The sequence below is a fragment of the Patagioenas fasciata genome, chromosome 1 (assembly GCF_037038585.1).
Source record: "Patagioenas fasciata isolate bPatFas1 chromosome 1, bPatFas1.hap1, whole genome shotgun sequence".
NCBI lineage: Eukaryota > Metazoa > Chordata > Aves > Columbiformes > Columbidae > Patagioenas > Patagioenas fasciata.
Genome location: NC_092520.1, coordinates 85,502,279 through 85,525,402, shown reverse-complemented (window position 1 = coordinate 85,525,402; position 23,124 = coordinate 85,502,279). Strand labels below are relative to the sequence as shown.

At 47.5% G+C, this 23,124-nt stretch overlaps 1 protein-coding gene across 2 annotated transcripts in view; it reads left to right on the top strand.

Annotated features, from left to right (window-relative positions):
* The window catches only part of IGSF3 (immunoglobulin superfamily member 3), a 104,835-nt gene that overhangs the window by 20,429 nt on the left and 61,282 nt on the right, over positions 1–23,124 (top strand). For both annotated transcript variants that reach the window (XM_065862702.2, XM_065862701.2), the window contains exon 2: positions 10,091–10,468. In XM_065862702.2, the coding sequence (XP_065718774.1) occupies positions 10,091–10,468 (378 nt within the window). The remainder of the gene's footprint in view (positions 1–10,090; positions 10,469–23,124) is intronic.

The window sequence follows — 23,124 nt, the reverse complement described above, 5'->3', positions numbered from 1 at the left end:
ATCGACGAACTGAGGCCAACTGTATGAGGTTTAACAAGGCCAAGTGCCGGGTCCTGCTCTTGGGTCACAACAACCCCAGGCAGTGCTACAGGCTCGGGGAAGAGTGACTGGAAAGCTCCCTGGAAGAGAGGGGCCTGGGGGTGTTGATTGACAGCCAGCTGAAGATGAGCCAGCAGTGTGCCCAGGTGGTCAAAAAGGCCAACAGCATCCTGGCTTGTATCAGGAATAGTGTGGCCAGCAGGATTTGGGAGGTGACCAGGCCACTGTACTCAGCACTGGTGAGGCCCCACCTTGAATCCTGTGTTTAGTTTTGGGCTCCTCACTATAAGAAATACATGGAGGTGCTGGAGAAAGTGCAGAGGAGGGTAACAAAGCTGGTGAGGGGCCTGGAGCACAAGTCTGATGAGGAGCAGCTGAGAGAACTGGGGCTGTTTAGCCTGGAGAAAAAGAGGATGAGGGGACACCTTACCACTGTCTACAACTACCTGAAAGGAGGTCGTAGCATGGAGAGTGTTGGTCTCTTCTCCCAAGTAACAAGCAATAGGACAAGGAAAAATGGCCTCAAGCTGTGCCAGGGAAGGTTTAGATTGGATATTAGGAAACATTTCCTCATGGAACACGTTGTCAGGCATTGGAACAGGCTGTCCAGGGAAGTGTTGGAGTCACTGTCCCTGGAGGTGTTTAAAAGGTGTGTAGATGAAGTTCTTAGGGACATGGTTTAGTACCAGAGTTAGGTTGTGGTTGGACAGGATGATCTTTAGGGTATCTTCCAACCAAAATGATTCTATGATTCTATGAATCTCTGCTATTCAAGTCCAAGCATATTGTTTCTTGCCTTCTCAGTGTCCAACATAGAGAACGAATTATTCCTCCTTTCAGCATTTTTTAAAGGTTGTAGTAGGCATGAATTGTGGCTCAAGAATATGCCATTCTAAGGTCGTGTTAAAACCAGAGTATTTTAACATACGTAACTGTAGACACAGAGAAGGAGAAGTTAGAGGAATGTGACATCCATATAGTATGAGGCTTGCTCAAAAAAAAAGAGAAAAAAAAATCACAAGGGCAGATCACATTTAGCACCGTGCAGCTGTACAATACCAATGCCGTACTGTGGAAAGTGAGGAAGTTGGCTGTCAATATAAGGACCAGATCTGAGAAGAACCAAAGGATGAAAAGTGGCTCTGATCTTGGCAAGGGGGTTGGATGTCTGACTGGATGCATAATTCTAACAGAGGTACAAGACCTTTTTTGCAGTCAGAACTTGGGAAGCTAGTCACAGGCCAGAACAATCTATGGTGATTAAAAGAAATGTCACCTCTTTCATATTTGTTGAAAACATTTTTCTTAAAAGACAGTAAACATCTGCTGTGGAAGTGAGCACTGTGAGACGGAGCAGCCAGCAGAGATGACTGAAAGCAGTTGTGTTGGAAGAACAAAGAGCTTCATTGGCGGCTCCTGTCTAGTTTCCCTGTGCTTTGATATTTCCCCACTGATTGTGATATTTCCATACCAATTATTGTATAAATTGTTCCTGGCTGACCTCTCTACTTAGCCGTCCTTAGTTGGCTCAGCAGTGGGAGGAATCTGAATGAGGAATGAATAGCTTTTTGAGTCGGTTCAGGAAGGACGATCCGTGTGCTGGGAGCGATGGGATGGTGGCAGGAGTGGAGGAGGAGGATAGGGGGTCAGGCATCCTTGGTAGCATGATTAAAACATCAAAGCAAAAGGGTGGAGTATAGGGACAGAGTTGTTCCACAAGTGGCTCCAACCAGCCTTTCAGTACAGTGAACTCTCTTGGCATGACAAAAAATACATCAAGCAAAATACTGTATTTTCTCAGAATGAGGCTTTACAGTAATAAGAGGGGGGTTACCACATGTTTTCTTCTGATAGCATTGTGGGTTTTTTTTCATCTGGCAGCAGGTTGCAGTGTACAGAGACTGTCCCTGCTGTGACTCATTTATGCAAAAATTAAGCTCAAATATAATTTTTATTTGTGCACAGTAACAGGAGACTTCACAGAATAGCAGGTGTGCATTGATAGAAGATTGTTTCTGTTTGGTGTTGCCTGCTGGGGCAAGGTCTCCCATACAGATTATGTTAGTCTTCAGCCGATGAAAAATAAGACAGCTGCTTGGGGAAGTGTTCTCAGTGGCTGGACAATGGGGAGCGTGGAAGATCCTTCTTGAAATGAATCACTGTTTTGTTGATACCAGTCCCTGCTTATTCTCTGGACTCCACAGCAGGGCTGAGTAAGGGGCTGGTCTTGGCAAAGAGCCATATGCATCCTCCCCTGTGGAGAGAAGTGAGAGAGGAAAGGCCATCCCCTGGAATGCATCATGCCTAAGGAAGAATGAAAAATTAATGTCAATTAAGACAGAATGTGAGCTGGAGGTCGTGAACTGTCCCTGAGCAACTTGCTGGAAGCAAAGGCCTGTGCAGGGCACGATGCTCCTGTTTGGGGGTAGAGAAATGGAAATACTGAGGAGGAGCAAGTTGTGAGGGAGCCCTGCTTGCCAGGCCACAATTAGCTGTGTGCACCCTGTTACTTCGTGAAAGTGGCCAATGCACCAACTGCTGCAGCTCAAAGGCTGTTTCTGCCTGCCCTGCTGGTCCCTGAGCCTGCTGCCGTGACCTGCAGGCTGTGGCATCTCCCCCGAATGCTGCCCTCTCTCTGTGGCTGGCTATGAGCATATGGGCACCAAGTAACAAATTAACAGTTCTGCTAATAAAGTAATAGCGCCCTTGGACTGAGTGAAAATACCAATTCCCTATTGTGGGCATGGCATCCTTTCCTTGCCTGGCATGGGTATGACTGCTGCCTCCTGGGGCATTGGGCTGAAGGCACCCAGTAAAGCTGGAAGAAGAGTCTGCTGGCACTCATCTTGCTTCAAACCATGCTGTGCCCGGTGTTGGAGAGCAGGGGCCAGCCAGGTGGTGAGCGTGGGCTCCTGCACCGCTCCTGCCTCAGTGAGCCCCAGACCCACAGGAAAGCAGGAGCTGCCACAGCTTGGGTGCTTGCACCTGCGCTTGGGTTTTGCGTGCCCAGAGCATCTTTCGAGCTAGGAAGTAGATGCTCTAGCATAACTGCTCATCAGCATTTGTGGCTGAATTGTGTTTGTTACTGGGGACTTTCTGCCAGGTCCTGTGGTCTGCTGCAGATGCTGATATGTCATAGCCAAAAAGGATTTATGCACACTCTCTTTCCCTTCCCTGCACATGGGCGCAGCCTCCTGCTTCAATTCTGAGGGTATTTTGAGGAAACCAGTTCAGGTGGTCATGTTCATAGCATCATTGTAGAATAACAGAATGGTCTGGAATGGAAGGAACCTTAAAGATCATCTAGTTCCAACCCCCCTGCCATGGGCAGGGACACCTTCCACTAGACCAGATTGCTCAAAGCCCCATCCAGCCTGTCCTTGAATACTTCCAGGGATGGGGCATCCACAGCTTCTCTGGGAAACCCGTTCCAGTGTCTCACCACCCTAATGGTGAAGAATTTCTTCCTTATATCTAATCTAAATCTTCTTTCTTTCAATTTAAAGCAATTACCTCTTGTCCTATCACTACATGCCCTTGTAAAATCCTTCTCCAGCTTTCTTGTAGACCCCCTTTAGGAAGGCTGCTGTAAAGTCTTCCCAGAGCCTTCTCCAGGCTGAACAACCCCGACTCAGCGTATCTTCGTAGGAGAGGTGCTCCAGCTCTCTGGTCATCTTCATGGCCCTGTTCTGGACTTGCTCCAACAGGTCCCTGTTCTTACATTGGGGGCCCCAGAGGTGGACATGGAACTCCAGGCGGGGCCTCATGAGAGTGCAGTAGAGGGGGAGAATCACTTCCCTTCACGCTTCTTTTGATGCAGCACAGGACATGATTGACTTTCTGGACTGCAAGTGCACATTGCCATGTTCAGAGCAGTGATAGACGTGTGTTTCTAGAGAGAAAGCTTAAATGATGCTTGTTGTAGTTTCTGTTGTAGTATAGCCAATGCACAGTCTGCAGACCGGATGTGACCCGAATGGCTGAAGAGCCTAGCCTGTAATGACACAGGTTGTGAAGGGGCATGAGGACAGCTGTACCAGTTCAGACTGAGGCTAGGTAGAGGACCTTTAGTGTCATGTCTCAAAAAGCTGTAGGGAGACATTTGTGCAATTGTTGCTTGTTTCGGCAGCCTCCGGAACCTCATGTGATCTACCTATTTAGTAGTCCTCTTTCAAGTACTTGTCCCACCTACATTTTGACCCATGTAAACTTCCCATATCCACAGCATCCCTCAGCAAGGACATCCCCAGGTCTGCTGTCTGCAGCTGCAGGAACTGCCTGACTTGTTATAAAACTGGATCTGACCAGTTTTGGTTGACAGCCCTTGGTTTTTAAACTAAAAGAGATGGTAAATGGTCATTTCTTGATCACCCTCTCCATGGCATGCGTATTTGTATAGACCTTTACCAGATCCTCTTAAGGTCATCTTTTTTTCCAGGCCAGAGTCCTTGCCTGCTCCAGTATTTCTTACATAGAAGCCATTCCCTAGTGTCTGTCATCGTTGATCTTCTCTGACACTTTGTCAGGAGCACCTATAAATTGAACAAAAAATAGCAACAACAAAAAAGCCCTCTGTATTTGCGCAAGGGACAGGGAGTGGAGGGAGAGGCATCTCTTTGGAAATGTCTTCTTTTTGGTAAATGTAGTCGAAGGCACAAAGTAATTTTTAAAGGAATTTTAGGATTAGTATTATCAGTTATTGACAAATAATGCTTTAGAGCTTCTAAGTGAAGGAAAACTGCTGTAAAGCTACAGGGATAGAAACATCCCCTCAAGCTATGTAATCCATTTGGTGTTCAGCGCTGTCAGCTCTATGCCTCTGGAAGATACTGAAAAATATAAAGAGGTTTTTGGGTTTTTTTTAATTGCTCTCTAATGGTCAGAGACCCAGGATAGCATTCCTCCTAAGAACTCAAGTTTCTCTTTTAGGTTAAAGGTCTTCTGTCAGTGATTGTTGATAATTGAGGTACCTTGATGCAGCTTGCCTGCACCACACCCAAAGGTGCCACAGCATAAGCCGCACTCTCAGAGATGGGGGACAATGTTTGTGCAAGAGATTCCTCGTCATTCTGTCCTTAATTTTTATTTATTCTTTTGGTGTGTCAGTGCTGTGGCAGAATTTCTGTGTACACAGCCATCCTTTATTTCTTTAATTACACTCACCTATCCCTTGTGATAAGCCTTGAATCAATGTTCTCAGATACAATTTCACACACTTGTTCTTCCGAAGGGAACCTGAAGGTCCGCCTCCTTCCCAAAGAGAGAGTATTTGGCATGTTCTAAAACAGGACATCTTCAAGGTATTTGAAATCGGACACCTGAAATGGCCAGTTGTGTCTGGAAAACCTGAGTTCTGCACATCTCCCCATGGAAAGGTCAGATCTTGCCACAGTCAGGTGATGCTGCTGGGAGGGTGCAGGTTTTACAAAGACAAAGTGTACTCAGAAGCTGACCTGCAATGCTTTGGGTGAGAATAAGACTGCATGTGGAATATTGTGTCCAGTTCTGGGCCCCTCAGTTCAAGAAGGACAGGGAACTGCTGGAGAGGGTCCAGTGTAGGGCAACAAAGATGATTAAGGGAGTGGAGCACCTCCCTTATGAGGAAAAGCTGAGGGAGCTGGGTCTCTTTAGCTTGGAGAAGAGGAGACTGAGGGGTGACCTCATTAATGTTTGTAAATATATAAAGGGTGAGTGTCATGAGGATGGAGCCAGGCTCTTCTTGGTGACAACCAATGGTAGGACAAGGGGCAATGGGTACAAACTGGAACACAGGAGGTTCCATTTAAATTTGAGAAGAAACTTCTTCACAGTGAGGGTGAGAGAACACTGGAACAGGCTGCCCAGGGGGTTTGTGGAGTCTCCTTCTCTGGAGACATTCAAAACCCGCCTGGACACCTTCCCGTGTAGCCTCATCTAGGTGTTCCTGCTCCAGCAGGGGGATTGGACCAGATGATCTTTTGAGGTCTCTTCCAATCCCTGACATTCTGTGATTCTGTGAGATGACTGGCTGGCAGGGGTGCTCGGTGCCCCTTTTTTGCCCATAGACTGAATGGAGAGGCGATGTAGTCCTGGCTCTGCTATGATAAGGAAGATGCAAGTGGCTGGGTGACTGACATCACATTTCTCCCTTGCTTTTCCCCTGCCTTTCAGAACTGTGTGACATTAGCTATGGCCCTGGAGCCTGCTGGGCAGGCTGGCATAGGGCAGGCGCTGGGGTCCCACATGATCTCCTTGCTGCCTGACCTTGAGTCTGATCACCCAGCTGCACCGTCCTCTCTTGCCCCCACCCACCTCTTGTCTCCCAAACAGGGCCTGAGAGATGGATGAGCCAGCGGAAGCAATGAGAGCTGCCTGGCTGTTGTTTGGCTTGCTGTAAACTCAGAAGACAATGGGAAGCCGTGACAATAATCCGCATCTGTAGGGGATAAGGATCAGGGAACGCTTCCTCCTTATCATGCTGCCTTTTGGAAAAAAAACACAAACCTATCATTTCTTACTAATTTTAAAGTAGCTGTTGGCTTGCTACCTCCTCTGTATCAGCCCTTACATTTTCAGTAAATTATATTGGATTTGCAATTAAAAGCCAGCTGTGCCAGTGAAGCACCAGCCAAATGCCACCATAACAGTCTCCTAGGCATCCTATGGGAGGTGTGGAGCACACAGCTCCTCCTCCAGTGAGCATTTCTCTCACTTCAAGAGGGAAAGACAAGAGTTTAAAATGGGATCTCAGGCTCATTATTTTTGTTAATTGGAGTGTTCGCTCGCTAAGAAATGCAGTTGTTTTCTCGATTCTGCATGGTCGTGGATATTGCAATTCCCAGAGCCTGAAAACTGCCGAAACACCCTTCACCATGCGAAAAGTTAACTGGGGAGAAAACCTGAGTGGTGGATGTCTGTCTCAGGCTGATTGTTTTTTCTCCTTCCCTTTCTCAGTTAAAATTATTTACTGGAGAAGTATCTCTGCTTCTGCTGTGGGGGGTTTTTTTAAGTGTTGAACAGCATTTGTGCCCATCGGTGTTGGAGCAGGAGCTCATGGCCAGGCAGGGGGAAGAGCTCTGTGGATTTGCCGTTCCCTGTCCCTCTGGAGATCCAGCCTGCTCAACCCACTGCTGAGCCATGGTGTCTCACCTCTCGGGGGCTGAACAGCAACTTGCTGCAAGCTGTAGCAAAACTCCAGCTGTTCTGTCTTCTGCCCATGCTGGAGCTGGGCAGGGCTTTTTCTGCACCAGCTTCTTCTGTCCCTCAACTCCTTGGGCTGCTGGAGCCAGAACGGGAAACCAGGAGCTCTTTGGCTCTTACCTTTCTCGCTTTTGCCGGGGTCAGGAAGGTGCAGCAATCCAGTGGAAGACGGAGTAGGAGAAGAGGAGTGTAGAAAGTGAGTCTCTTACAGGCAGGGTCCCAAAAACCACTGGCAAGGGAGGAAGGAAGCCCACATCAGTGCTGGCTGTGAGGGTGGTGGGATTTGACACCTACCAAAAGGCTGCAAGCATCAGAGTGCAGAGATCTGCATTGTGGGTGCCCGAGGATGTGATCTTGCCAGTGAGCTTTAGAAGGGCCAATATGTGTCTCTCTTAAAATGTTTTTGAATTGGATAGTTGGAAAGCTCCTCAAGTAATTCCTGTGTAAGAAACAAACAAAAGAAAAACCAAACCCAGCACTGCATTTAAAGCCTGCAAAACAAGGTTGTGCACTCAGCAGAGAAATACCTGAATGAGTTTTATGTGTGCAAGTTTTAATTCCTAACGCTGCATGTTTGCCTTGTGGTGCAATTTTAATTGTGTCATTGCATGTAGGGTATCTGTATGCTCTAGCGAGGCTACATGTGCATACAAAAATTGTATTATGAGTTGTCTTTAGGTGTGCAATAAAGATCTTGCCCTTCCTGCTTCTTTGAAAACAGTTCACTTCAAAGGCTGTAGTATTTGCTTTGTCCTTCAGCCTTTGCAGGGTGAGAGAAGAGGTTGTCTGCACCTCAGATGTTAGTTGTCTCTAGCAGTATCTTTCCCCAGGATTAAGAGATTGGTACAGCAAACAGTGGGGGAGTGTTTGCCTCTCTTGTTCCTCTCCCTGTTGGTTTCGAATATGCTAGCTTTCCCTGTCCTCCCCTTAAATCACATTATTTCATAAAGAGTAAAAAGAAACATAATTTGGAGCAGCAGCGAGCTGAGCCCAAGTTAATAGTTCGAATTGCACTCCATCTGTTCAGCTGCATGGCCTGATGGATGTGCTGAACCCATTTTTCACAATTTGTTTTGAGCTGGTAAGAACCATCTATCCTGGCTCTGATCCAGGCTGGCTGTGGAGAAAAACTTTGTATCTGGACGTTTATGTCCAGAGGGTGGGATTGAGTCAGTAATCCCCAGATGCCAGGCAACCTCTTCCACCTTCAGGTTGGTAGTTTTTGAAAGGTTAAATTATTCTCTGGACTTGAACATTGTTATCAAAAATTAGAGGGGAGGGGGAAACCCCAACATGCACATGAGTGGATGAAATTTGCAAACGTGATCATGCAGGACCTGCTTTAAGTCGGCTTATTGCTGTTTTATGATGGCAAGCAAGCAGTCACAGCAACCGGGGTGATTGGCCTCGCCATGTGCACATGCTGCTGGTAACTCAATAACCGATGAACACCCACCGTGGTCTCCAGACCTCGAGTCTTTGATGTAGCAACAAACAAGATAGATTGCTGTAATTTATCCAGCCCCCGGAGGGCTGTGCTGGTAATGTGCCATGAGCCCAAGGGCCAGCCATCCATAATCTGTGTAAAAATACAGCAGATCGCGGTTGCCGTGCTGTGGGATTGTCTTTGTTTTGTGCTGCAGGAGTTTGCATGTGTACAGTGCACAGCACTGGGCCTCAATTTCCAGCAGCCAGGGGCAGTGAGTCTCGGTGTAATATGCCCACTCCCTCCATTAACTTTAATTGTTTTTGTTACTTGCTAAATATACTCCTTTCAAATAGACTTGAGAAGGTAGTGCCCGAGACGTGGTATTTCCCTGTGTGCCTTTAGAAGCGTAACAGAGACTGGAGAAGCCATGCTAGGTTTAGGGGAAAAAGCACAGGATTTTGTGCCCGCCAAAGCCTCCAGTGGGATCGCTGATGGAGGATGAGTGTTCGTACCATTGCTGTTGGGTGGCCTGGAAAGCCGAGGAGATGGAGCATAGACTCCGGCTTGCATGTGGGCCTCTCTCCTGGTGGAAGATGGTCCTGGTTGGGCTGTGCCAGGAGTAGAGGGAGTTGCTCCTGATCCGGGGAGCCCCACCAGCAGCACTGGGGTGCTGCAGAGCAACCATGGGCCACTTTCTGGTGCCCTCCAGCAACAAGCTGTGCCAGGGGTTGCAGGATGATGGGGTTGGAAAATAATACTGAAAACAAAGTCCTGTCAGCTTGAGTTTCTGCTTGGTTGCCGCGCGGCGCAGTACCTTTTCGTGCCTAGATTCTTATCACTATCGAAGAAAAGGTTTATGTTATCTCAACAGCACTTTTTTCACACGATGTTTGGAAAAAAAAAACACTTAACTTGGGTCAACAAGAAAGCAGCAGCATGGCTGGGGGAGGTGTTCTGCCAGACCCCAATGTGCCAGTTGTGAAATGGGGTGCGAGGGCTTGCCTTGCTGAGCGTGGCCATGGAAGGGGTAGCGCTGGTACATCCCAGGGGAGGCGTGGGGGCTGCTGCTGAGGAGTAGTGCTGGGCCCCTCTCCTTTTGAAGGCAGGGGAGCTCTCTGCAACTACCTGAAAGGAGGTTGCAATGAGGAGGGTGTTGGTTTCTTCTCACAAGTCACAAGTGATAGGATGAGAGGAAATGGCCTCAAGTTGCACCAGGAAGGGTTCAGATTGGATATTAGGAAAAATCTCTTAATGGAAAGGGTTGTCAAGCACTGGAACAGGCTGCCCAGGGAAGTGGTGGAGTCACCATCCCTGGAGGGGTTTAAAAGGCATTTAGATGAGGATCTTAAGGACATGGTTTATTGACAGTGTTAGGGTAATAGTTGGACTTGATGATCTTGAGGGTGTCTTCCAACTAAAATGATTCTGTGATTCCTCCTGCAGGCATGGCCTTGGCTCAGCGGCAAGTGACAGTGCAGGAAGGACCCCTGTACCGAACGGAGGGGTCCCACATCACACTGTGGTGCAAGGTGAGCGGCTACCAGGGTCCGGCGGAGCAGAACTTCCAGTGGTCCATCTACCTGCCCTCGGCCCCTGAGCGGGAGGTGCAGATCGTCAGCACCGTTGACCCCTCCTTCCCCTACGCCATCTACACCCAACGTGTGCGCAGCCGGGGGATCTACGTGGAGCGGGTGCAGGGGGACGCTGTCCTGCTGCACATCACTGAGCTGCAGGACCGGGACGCTGGGGAGTACGAGTGCCACACGCCCAACACCGACGAGAGGTACTTTGGGAGTTACAGCGCCAAGATGAACCTTGTGGGTAAGCTGTCCTGCTAATTGTGCGGCTGGGGTAATGGGGCATCTCCCAGCTGGCATGCAGCAGAAATGTATGAACCCCACATACGTGATGTAGTCCACATAAGCCATCAGAAAAAACACCGGTGAGGAGAACAGGAGCAGCAAGCAGGTGGCACGGTGGCATGAAGTACAGGAAATCATAGTATAGAAGTGTAGGAGAAATCAAGCTTTCTCTAGTAATAAGACCCTTATAAAGAAGAGAAACCAGGCAGCACAGCCAGAGAGAGGAATGTGAAGCCGTGGCTGAAAGCGAGAGGGATGTGGAACTGTTCTACACAGAGAGAGAGGGGTGGGGAGGCTGCTCCAGATGGCAAAAGCTGCAGAGGAGAGAGCTGTGTGCCAAAGGTGGTGAAATAGCAGAGCAGGGAAGAGAGGAGCGATAACGAGCAACACGTAAAGGGAACGGGAGAGACAGTTGTCTTCAGGCTCTTAACAGAGGGCAGCGCTGATTGCATCCTAAAACCAGCACACGGATCAAATTGAGCTGTCTGTAGAAGAGTGTGGGTGAGTTGGTTTGGAGGTTGGTTGTTGTGTTTTTTTTTTCTCTGTGCTAGAAAAATCAAAACCAGGATCTTTAAAATCTGGAGTATTTCCACAGCACCTCTCTGACTAGCTTATTTGACCTTTTCAAGCTTCAGCATGCTTTCTGTGTCTCAAAAGGGGCTTGCGTTTGAAATCTCTAACTTGGCTAACAGCAGCCAAATAGCTTCCATCAAACTCTTAGGCTGAAGGACTCCTAAAAGAGCTCTTCCACAGCAGAGACACCCCTCTAGCAAATTTAAGCCCACAGAGAGCAGGCTTGCTTTCCTTAGGAGACATTCGTGAGCCTGCAGGTCTCTAGTTTGGAAACCACTTTGGCATTATTCAGAGGAACTAGCTGTTGCTGGTTCAGGCCCTGTTGACACAGGAAACCTGTTGTGAAAGGAGCCAAGGTGTGAATTTAAATCACAATAGCCTTTCTTTGAGCTGTGTTAGGTGCTTCCTGCTGGTGTGCCCATTGACTCCTTCTCTTTGGAGCTGCCAGCCCAGCTGTTCTCTCAGGCAAACCCCACAGCCCGGGTACAGGCACGTATTCAGTTACCTGCTTTCCCGTCTGATGTCGGTGAGTTGGGAGGTAGATGCCTGAACACTCTTTTGCTGTTTTGCTTTTTGTAGTTCCGTGATTTGCTTCAGGTGTCTAGGTCTGCAGTTCTCCGTTTCGTTTAAACAAGTCTGAGTCAGCGCTGCTACTGCAAAGTCACCTCAGGGAGTGAAACTCATTGAAAAAGACAAAACCCTTTAGGGGGGGAAAAGGCAAAAAAGGGGCCTGGGTGCAAGGTGGTTTTGCAGCTGGGTTCCTCTGCTGGGGGCTGCACCCCTTGTGAATGAGGGTACCTGTGCTCACTGCTGGCGCGGGATGCAGCACAGGATGGGGATGCAGACAAGCAGAGCCAGTGTGCCTGATGTCTGGGCAGCGGGGAACTCCTCTGCTGCTCCCCCAGGCGCTGGGAAGCCTGTACCCTCACATTTTAACTGTGGCTCAGCAGCTTCTTCAGTGGCCAGCCTACAGCTTGCCGGATGAGATGCTTCTGCCCTGTCCCACCTTCACCCCTGGTACAAGGCAGAGAGGACTGGGGACTCCTTAGACACCCATGAATAGTGCTTTGAGGACATTGGCTTCGGGGCTTATGTGCATCCAGGATGCTCAAGTAAATTGATCTGAAGTAACTTTTAGTGGATTAGTTAAATCACATTATGCCCCTTCATGGATGATTGCGCTCAGAATTTGGGGCTGTAATTTGGTTTAACGTAATTCATTTCTGAAAATTCACTTCAGAAGGGACTTAGGATTGCTTGTGTTTTGAAAATGTGTATCTGCATAGGTGTGTACTGTGGTTTAACCAAACCGTGACAGAAACTGAATTTTCCAGAGTGCTGCCTTGTAGACAACAAGCCCTTATGAAAGGCCTCCCCTCTGGCTCCTGTTCACGTGAACCGGTGCAGCCTTCAGCCCTGTGGGACCCTGAAGCTGTGCTGGGCAGAGCATGTGCCCTTTCTTTTTTCCTATTATTTTAGCTCTCAGCTGCAGGTTGTACATTTTCAGGCCAGCTTTGTTGCTGCAGACAACGTGCAAGAAGAGGTACATGAGAGATAAATGAGAGTTATTGTTCTCATTTTTTCAGAAACAGAACCAAACTTGTTGGGTTTTTTTTTTCTTTCATCCAGTTATGAATTTTTAATTGACTCATTAGATTGAGTGGCTCTTTTTTGGCAGCAGCAAAGCCTGGAGGGAGTCAGCTTTGTTAGCATGTGTATTTTCTCTGTTTATGTGTGAAATGAATGAGTTTGGAGCAGTGTTGATTTCAGACTTTCTGCTCTGGGAGCTTTGAATTGTTGTGTCCTGTGGTTTGAGGGAAGAGCTGAAGAGTTTCTCCCCTTTTTACCAGGCGATACAGCCCTGTGATGATACCGATACATACCCTGTGGTGGCCAAGATTGAGTACCGCTCTGAGGACGTGATGTCTCTGATGACCAGGAATAAGAAGTGTTCCCCAGGCACTCTTACATGAATTTAGGCACGCAGTGCAAGTGCTAATCTCACTGAAGCTAGGAATGAGGTAAATAATGCCTTCTGCCATGGGGAAATGTGTATCAAGGCTTGTCCTTTTTCATCAGTCTTCAATTTACTTCAGTTGCTTCAAAAATAAGTCTTTCTGTATCTTGATACACCTCTTCTCATCTTCTCCTGAGCTACGTCATTGAGAAGAAGGAGTTATACCTGGCCTGGGAGATGTAGTAGGAGGAAGAATTTAAGACATCTCAGACTCAGTTGCAGGTGCTGAGTGAAGTGGCAAAAAAAATGGGTGCAGCTCTTCAGGATAATGTGGGACCGTGGCCTTGTGATTGATTTATGAGAAAGGATTAGCCCACGTACAAAGTCTGCAACTCCATTGTTTGCCTTCAGAGTTCAGTTCCCCGAGGATGACACGAAATTGTTGAGGCTAGTTCATGCTCTTTTACTAAGGATGGGGGGAAAAGATTTTTAGAAGATTGTACGAGCAGCCTCCCACTCATCCAACACCACGCATGTTGCCTAAGGTGTATGTTGAGGTGATTCTGCCATCTAAGGACAGAGAGGGACAAATCTGGAGAGCGACCCGTCTTGGTTTAAATTAAGTGCATGCTTCTCTAAATTGACTAAAGAGAGAGCCTGGATGTTAGACTTGGGCTGGGCAGCTGGTGATGAGTGAAAGGAATTCTTGTCGTAGTGACTGAAGACTTGTCTGTTTTTGGAAACTTTCCCCATGCGGCTTCTAAGCAACTGGTGGAAATTTCGTCTTTGTAGTTCTATTGGAAGACACTTGGTCATACTGAAGAGGGGAGTTACACAACTGGATTGGTTCAGTGGGGGATCTGGGGACCTCGTGTACCTGACTGGCAATTGTGTCAGAGTCCTGGCTTCCTTGTTGCTGGCTATGAGAAGCACATGGGCTGCTCCTTTGCTTTTTGAAGAAATTAAGGAGAGCAAAGAATTTGCAGGTTAGAGAAAGCAGCATCCCAGTAACATAACATCACCACTGGCAGGACTGCAGTATTTTCCACATTATTGTCGGAATTATCCCTTGTCTTAATAACTCTTGAAACACGGGCAGAGGAGAAGGTTTCTGTGCCGTAATTTAAGTGGTGAAGCTGCAGGAATGCTGTGTGATCTGAGATACTGGTTTGTGCTTCTCATCTGATGTTGGTGGGTAAATAAACATGTTTTGCTGTGGGGTAGAAATGAGCACGTGGTAGTAACTTTGGAGTGCATGAGTCACTGCAAATTTGTACTCCCCTATATCTCTGCAATGAGTTGTTTGTGTGTCTGTACCCTTAGTTAGATAACAGTGAAGAGGCACAGGTCTAACTTCAGAATCTTCAGACTTTTATCTCGGTGGTGTTTTATCCGTGCTCCCAAAAACACTGAGCTCTTTTTCAGAGTAAGTGATTTGAGGGGAGAAATCAAGCTTTGAGGTTTTTCTTAAACAGGTAGTGACAGAGCAGGAGAAAAGGTTTCAAGGCACTTGAGGAGGTGGCAGCTCTTGTACTCTTTATTTTGGCAGAATCAGCTGTGCAGCATCAATCCTAAACAAGTAAAAGCAAAAAAGTGAAAAGGGTTTGGATGGGGGGAGATACCACAACCTCCATGGTGCCGCAGGGTGGGCAGGAGCAATTTTGATGCAGACTTGAGAAACAAGCAGTACTCTGACACAGCTGTTTAGGCAGTGGGCAGGAGCTGCTGTGGAGCTGTAGTGCCTGCAGGGACGGTCACCATTGTCTCCTTCCCACAAGGCCTGGGTGAAAAGGAGGCAGAGAGGATTCAAGCTAGCGAGTTACCATTCAGTGGCTTCCGAGCCCATGCTCTCAGCCCAGCCACACTGCTGCTCTCTGTTATTTCTCCCTGACCTCACCCTGCCTGGCTGGGCTGGTGCCTTGGTATCTGTCCCATTCCCCTGGGTCGTTCCTGACTGTGATGATGCCCAGTGCCTTGGTGTGGCTTTTTTGGCTAGCAGCCCTATTGTGGTGAAGTTTCAGCATCATGCCAGGCTTGGGAGTGGTGGTGGGCAAGGGCACAGGTGGGATGAAGAAGCAGCTGCCTCTCTGTCCGAGCTCACTGCTGGCTGCACCTGTGCTTGGTGGGGTCTCGTCTCCAAATGCTGAGCTGCGAGTCACTTGCAGCTCTGCGCACCGGAACTTGGTCCACAGCTACTTTGACTGTGCTTTTAGGAGTGCGTCTTGTACGAGTCCTCTGCCCATGAGCTGTGGCGTGTAAGTGTGTGGCCAGCTGCAAGCCCGTGGCTGGGATGGGAAGGATAGCTGGTTTATCTGAGAGACTTTGGAGGTAGAAGAAAAATTTGTGCAGGCCAGATACTTAACACAGGAAGGGAAGGAGCTGTGTGTGTCTCAGGCAGATGTTCAAGACACAAAAACAGGTCTCTTTTGTTGAACTTGCAACCAAAAATCTCCAGAATCTGTGGAGAGCTTATAGCAGGCAAAAAAAAAGAAAAAATATGAACTTTTATTAGCCCGTACCAGCTGCTGCTGCTTGTTGCCAGCAGCTTCCCTTCTTCTTCATCGAGTGCTGCCATACGTGATCTGTCTGTGCACAGAGCAGAGGGAGAAAGTCGTGTTGCAGGTTTGCTGTGTTTGGGAGAGCACCATCTGCTCCTGGGGACCTGGGGGAACTTGGGGTGAGAGCAATCACTTCTGATCACGTGGGGCGCGTGGACTTGGTGGCTGCTGGTTTATTCCAGCCGCCAGCTGGGCTGAAGGTGTCATTGCTTGAGGGAGGTGTCAAAGAGGGAGATGGCAGTCTTGCAGACAAGGATCTAGCGGTTTTGATAGAAGTCTTTGGGGGCTCTTCTTTCTCTGCTGACTTTTTCTTCTCCTGAGAGACAGGGGAAGGTGTTTGTCACTGTACATGAGCAAGCAGCTTGTGTCCTGGGGAAGCCAGGCTTTTTGCAGATGAGCAACAACAGGCAAAAATCGAAAGGAGAGCAGTTCAAACTGCCCTGAGAGGTTGAACAGGCTCCGTCTCTGGAGGGTTTCAAGACCTGACAGGATCAAGCTCTGAGCAGCCTGGTCTGACCTTATAGCTGACCCTGCTTGACCCTGTAGTTGCACTACAGACCCCCGGGGTCCCTTCCACCCTGAATTGTCCTCTGATCCCATGATACACTGTGCAGTAGGAACCACTGTGAGGCAGCAGTTTTGGGGGAGGGTGTTTAAGAAAAGGTGTAAAATGATTTATGGTGTTGATGTCGGTGCTAAATAATGGCATAACATTGGTGATCTCAACAAGGCAAGAACAGCAAGGACCTTTTCTACATCCCCAGATTCTTTTTTTTTTGGGGCATATTTTTTGTGTTTTGTGTGTTTCTTATTGCTTTAGAGAGATTGCAGGAGTTTGTTGCTCTGCTCTGGCGTATGAAACTAGAATTTGGAGATCCTAAGCTCAGACATCCTAATCTCTCTGAGGCCTGTGAAGCATGTGTATGCTTTATTTGGCCAAGCTGTCAGTTAACCAGGGTGAGTTCTAGGGTTGGTGTTGTTGAAATTCCTGCTTTGTGAGTTACATTCATCTTTGCCTGTTTGGGCTGTGCTTGTTGCAGTAATTAGCTCCCCAGAGGAGTAAAATGTCCTTCACTTTCAAATTACCCTTTAGCTGACATTAAAAAAAAATATATCAAACACCTTCTCCTAGGTGGTCTTTTCCAGCTACACACAGGGTATTTTGTTCTTACTGTCCTCCTTTACATGCCTAAATCTCTCTGTAGTAGCCTTGAAAATAAATTTGACCTGTATTACTCTGCTTTTTCTTTCTGTTCCTGTTATGGATGGAAAGGGGGTGTTTGTCTATTAACAGGGGAGGAATGAGGAGGAGTAAACATATATACCTCTGACAGTTCTTATGGGACAGCCTGGGGAGTTGCCTCAGTGAACCAGAGTACCTGGGTTTTGGTGCTGCAGAGCGATGGGGGGACTGTGGGCATTGGGTCCCATTGTACTGCCGGCTCACTGCATGTCCCTGGGTACGACACTCTCTGTCTCCTTCACCATTTTCCAGCTGGTAAAATTAGGGATAATAGCGTACAAGCTTCTCAGAAAATCTAAGCCAAATAATTGTGAAGCCCTTTGAGCTCCTCAGCGAGAGTTAGAAACAAAGGCTTTGCCTGGTAATGATACTGAATAGGATTCATCTCCAGCCCCGCTTAGTTATTTCTGATGTCTTGGAAATCTAGCAGCTTAAGCTCTCACCCAGTTTTGCCCTTGCAGAAGCCATGGGGCTAACAGGTGCTGTTGGCTGGAGGGCGCCAGTGGCCCTGGAACTGACAGAGGGAGCACTTCCCTTACAGCCCCCTGCGGCATGGGTGGGCATGGAGCCCTTCCAGAGGCTCCATGCCCCTGCCAAATTTAAAACTCCTGCTGGTGAGAGGTAGGTGCTAAGACCTGTTTAAATTTCCAGTCTTTTTTTTTTTTTTTAATCTTGGCTTTAGTCGTATACACTCTGGCCATTAATTGCATGGGCTTGCTTCTTCCTTGTGCTTTTTAAAACCACTGTTTTTTATAGATACCATTCAGGTTATAAGTGAAAGCCTGTAACAGAAATCTCTGTACATGTCCCCACATTGCTAGACAAGGTTCACTCATTATTTTGTGTATCTTTATCTCATCCCCTGTTGTTATATTTTCTTGCTAAACACTTCCAGTTACTCCTGGTGATTGCAGTATTCCATCTCCTATTCTTTCCCATTGTAATTGCTTGCCTGATTTGTACTTTCTTATTGTATTACATTACATGGCTTTTCCACCGCTATCTGCGCAGGAGAAATGGAAAAAAATTTTAGGCAGACCATACGTGAAAAAAATGGGATAATCTTGTATCTGTTCTCTCCCTTCTTTGCTGTTCATTTTTTTTCCTCCCTCACCTTCCTGCCCTGTCCCTCAAAACTGCAGGCAGCTTGGTGGTGTGACATACATTGCAGGCAAGGCTCTTGGTTGTGGAACTAATTCTTTTTTTTTAGTTCCACTGTCCACCTACCAGTTTCTCAAAAACCTGGCGTTAGACACATTTGGGACACATCACTGTATTCCATATGTTTTTCCTACGTTGTCCCTTTTGCTTTAAATTTAGCTACCGTGTGGAGAAGGCTCACAATAAGAATACATGTCCTTTTATTATGCGTGTCTGTACACTTGTACCTATGCGTTGTAAGAAAAAATGTATCCTAAAATGCATTTCTAAAAATGTAAATGAATACAGCCTCAGGCAATTGCACAGCCCTCTGCTCACAAATCTAGGCTGGTCTTTAAAAGGAGCCCTCTCACTTCCAGACTTTTCATGTCTCTTATTTGTCAGGAAGGGAGGCGCAGAAGCCCAAACGCTGACTTGCCTTCAGACTGTAAAGAGCTGTGGCGTTCTGCTTGAGTAGGTTTCTGTGCAGCACTGAGCCTGAATAGTAAAGTCAGACCAGTCAGTTAAAATGATCTTTGGAAACTGAAGCAGTCCTTCCTGCAAAACCCCTCTTTCTGAAGGCTCAGAGTCTTGCCTTCTAGTCTGCTCTCTCACCAGGTCCAACTGTGCTTGGCTTCACTTGGGCATCTGTTGGGTTGATGGGACCGCAGTTCTCACTCCTCCGCCCAGCCCTTTACCTCTGTGGTGTCAGTGAGGCTAGAGCATGCAAGGCTTTTGGGGTCCTCTGCTGCCCTGAGCGGAGCTGCTGAAAAGGCAACACTCTGCTCAGCCCATGCACCCCTTTGCTTGTCCTGACGGCTCTTCTCTCGTACACTTTGGGAGTTCCCAGTGAAATGAGGTATTTGGTACCTGAAAACGTCCTATTGATTTATAGGATGCCTCTCAGTCTGTCACTCTGAGAAGAGCAATCGGTAGTAGTAGTTTGTGTAGATTGCCACAATGTCTGGGTGTTAAGTGCCAATAGGAGGTACAGGATGCAAAGCTTTTTAACTAAGAGAATTCTGTAGATGGAGATCCGGTGCATTTGAAGGCCAGCTGTACCACTGGTAGATTACCTGGGATCCTAGGTTTAAATCTTGCATTATCCGTCCTTTCCAAGAGAGTGAACTTGGCATGTGAGGGAGCTCTTTCAGGTCAAGAGAAGCAAAAGGTTGGCTGGTCTTAGAAACGGTCTGGTGCAACCTTCCATCCTGAATTTAACATTTCCTCCCTGTGTGCCCTGGGCAGCCCCCAGCATCTTTTTTCCCCAAGCGATTACATTTTCACTGCATGCAAAACTGCGAGAAGCTCTGGCCGATTAAAAACAATGTACCGAGCATGAAAGGAGAGCCAGAAGGAACCCGGCTGGCTTGGTCGAGCAGGTGGTGGAGCCAGCGGGCTGTAAAGTGGGATGGGCAGAGCCTGGTACCTGCTTCCTACCTCCTGCACGCTCAGCAGCTTTCCAGGGGCTGCCTCTGACCCTATCGACCACCTCGCTGGGGGGTGGCTGAGGGGCATCCATCTCTGCCACCTCTGCTTCTCTGTGATGGGTACCGGTGGCGCTGAGCGACCAGCACAGCCTGGTGACCCCTTGTCATGAGGACCTGGTCCTGGACTTGCCGGTAGAGCCTGGTGGCATTTCTGGCAGCTTCGCCAGAGTACCGGGTGGTGGGGAAGAGGCACGAAGTGTACAGGTTTCTCTGCTTCTGTGCCTCCAAAGAGTCTCTCAGCATTAAATGGGGAAAGTAATAACTGCGAGCACAGCTGGTAACATATGGCACCCGTCCCCTGCCTTAGCAATTGCTCAGTGAACTCTGAAAGTGGAATACGGTCCCCGTGGCTCCAGCCAGCTGCAGCGCTGAGAAATCCCACGATGGAGCGGCCCATTATTCGATTACCAGTGAAAATTTCACGTTCCACATTGCCTGTTTTTCCTGCTGCTTCCCTGGGGAGGTTTTTGCTCTGCTTACTCCTTCTTCCCACTCTTTTTTTTTTTTTTTCTTTTTTTTAAATTCATTTTCCCTGGAGGATTGCTTTATTTGTTCTTTAGTTCCATCCCCTTAGACTTGGTTGCTCTGCATTTCTGCCGGTCTGCTGCCCTGGGAGGCAGGGGCAGCTGTTTCTGCCATTGATGCCGATGCTTTTCTCAGGTTCTGGTGGTTGAATGATGGGGTCCCCATGCAGTAGAGGGGAAGCACAGTCCACTTCTGTGCCACAAAGCTGCATACTCACTGCGATGTGGATGCAAATCTTTTTGTTGAAGATTTACAAAACAAACAAAATAAAGTCAAACTGTGGGCCAGCACTCAGGCAAATCACAGAACAGCAACAAACCCAAAAGCCCCTGGCAGCTTTACCAATTTTGCTTCATGTGCTGAGAAGGAAACCTGACCTGCATGGGGACGGAGCCGCCCCTCAGTAGGGTGGAACTGGGAGGATAAATTTTCCATCTTGATTCTGCGGCTGCCCAGTCAGTTTAGCCCTATAACAGTTTTACAATCTTTATCTGATATAGGTTTAAGAGGATTTCCCTGGGCGCAGTGGAATTATTATAAGTCAGAGCACAGTCTCCAGCTGATATTCCTTCGGCAAGTATTTATTTTAAGTGGGTTTAACAGTATTTAATTTTCTAATTTTTTTTTTCCATGGGTTAAAAGTAAATTGTTTATGTTATCAGAGAAGTAGAGCCTGGATGAAATGAAGAAATGTATTATTGCTTTCCAGGCTGGAGGTGGTGGAAGGAAAGCAGCAGCTGGAGGTGGGGAGGAAAGAAGATAAAATAATAATGTTGAGGGAAATGTAACATTATTCCACGCGGGACTGATTAGTAATACTGCCAAACAGCTGTTTATAAATAGGAGATGTGATGGGAAGGAGAGTAGCAAGGAACGTGAGAGCACTGCAAGCAGCACTGGCTGGCTCATCATTTGAGGAGGGGATGACTTCCCTTCAACCATGTACCTGCCCCTTGGGGGCACCAGAGGCTGTGCCCCACACACACCCCCAGCCTTTGTGGGATAGTGGTGCTCAGTAGTCAGGTTTAGACTAATGTGTTCCCCCCCAATTTAAAGTTTTCCTGCCACATTCAGAAAAGATCAGTGGTGACCCTTGGCATTGGGAAAGCTGTGCCCATAGGAGAAAAACATTCTTCCAAGCCACATGTGGGCTGTTTCTTTATCCTCTCCCTCCCTCAAGCAGGCTTTACTGAGGGTGGATGGCTGTGGGGCTGGATGTGTGTGCATACATCCAGAAGTCATGCTGGCTTAGCGAGAGCCGCCTTCTGGCCACCTGCACCCAGACAGCATCCCCAGTCCTTGGAGTATTTCAGAGGATGCTAATGGGATGGGATTAGCTGCCCCACTTGCCCTTGCATCAACAAGAGATGTTTCTAGAGAGCCTACAAAGAAGAGCAAAGCCAGAGCTAACAGGGCGAACCTGAACAAAGGCACTTCTGAATGCAAAGAGAAGCGTGATTTTACCCTCTGGCCCTGTGGAGGCAAGAGGTGGGGCTGCTCTGCTCCCCATTTAAAATCTGAATGAGCCTCTGCCTTAAGGGGTTGTCATGTGCTCAGTTGGTACTAATGGGCTGGCTGTTCTTCAGTATCCCTGCTCTGTCCTGCTCTGGTTCCCTGACACTGTGTTTCAACATACTGTGCCCTTTAGGGCTTTATTTCTTACTGTGTACTAGCTAAAATTATAACTTAGGGCTCTGCAAAGAAATGTTGTAGCTAGGGATGTCTGCCTTGGGGAAGCATGTCACGGTGGGCAGTGTTTTACGAGCAGGGATGCCTCTGTCCTGGGCACAATGTGTTCTGTGCACTTAACTTCCTCAGACCCTGTCTGTCTTCGTTTTTAGCTGCCTGTTCAAGAGAGAAAGATTTTTATGAAGCCGTTCCTTACCAAAAGCATTTCGTGACTGTAACTTGTAATGTCAAGCTTACTGAGAGTGAGAAGATGTAAACAAACTTATACATATATATATATATATATATATATATATAAAATATATATATATATATATTTTCTTTTAATGGCTTTGTGCTGCTGCATGGAAACAAAGAGGAGAGATCTCAAAGCATCAGGTCACTTATCAGAGGGTTCATGTGAGGCTCTTGAGCCTTGTCTGCTGAAGAATTGTGTCAGCATGCCACAGATGACCACAGGCGCTCTGGCAGTCTGCTGTCACCTTTCGAGCTCTCTCAGGTGTACCAATGCCACCTGTCCACCGATAGGACTTCTTACAAAACTGCGGGTGATGGTCGTGCGTGGTGGGCAGCCCACCTGGCACTGCGGCTGGGAGGTGGGAGCACTCGTGCAACAATGCCAGTCTACAGGGAAGGGAAAGCTGGTGGAGAGGTGGGTTGCTAGAGGCATGAGTTGTTCATTTGGAGAGCCCCTGTGCTTCAGAGGAGCTCCCTGGCTGTGGGTGCTGGCCAGAAGGACCTTCCTGAGAGGGGCAGCTGCTCTGGGACGGTGTGGAGATGCACCATGGCCACAGGGATGCTGCCAGCCTCTTCCCTTCTGCAGTGATATCATGGGCCAATGTCTCACCAAATGGGGGTGCTGCTTAGGCCACACCTGTGGATTGGCACTGCAGAGCTTATCTAATGGATAAAGTTACCCTTTTTCCCAAAAAATAAGACAGGGTCTCATATTAATTTTTGCTCCAAAATATGTGTTAGGGCTTATTTTCAGGGAATGCCTTATTTTTCCATGAACAACAATCTGTATTTATTCTTGAACAAAATAATCAACATTTATTCAAATATAGTTTCGTCATCACATTCTGAAACATCGTCATAACTCTTCAAACCCTGGATTCTATCAGGAATTTCTTGTGACTCGATTTCCTTTGTCCATGTACATCAATCTATATTTACCAATATTCATGAACAAAAATCAACATTTATTGAAATACAGTCATGTCATCATTTTCTGGAACATCATCGTAACTCTAAACCCCATCTGTCCTGCTGCATTCTGTTTCCAATTAATTTTACTTTTTTACATGTATAGCTTCCTGGACACTATTTAAATTGACTTTTTATGACCTGTAACTAGGCCTTACATTGGAGTAGGACTTACGTTTCGAGCATCCTGAAAGATCATACTAGTGCTTATTTTGGGGGAAACATGATAGGGGC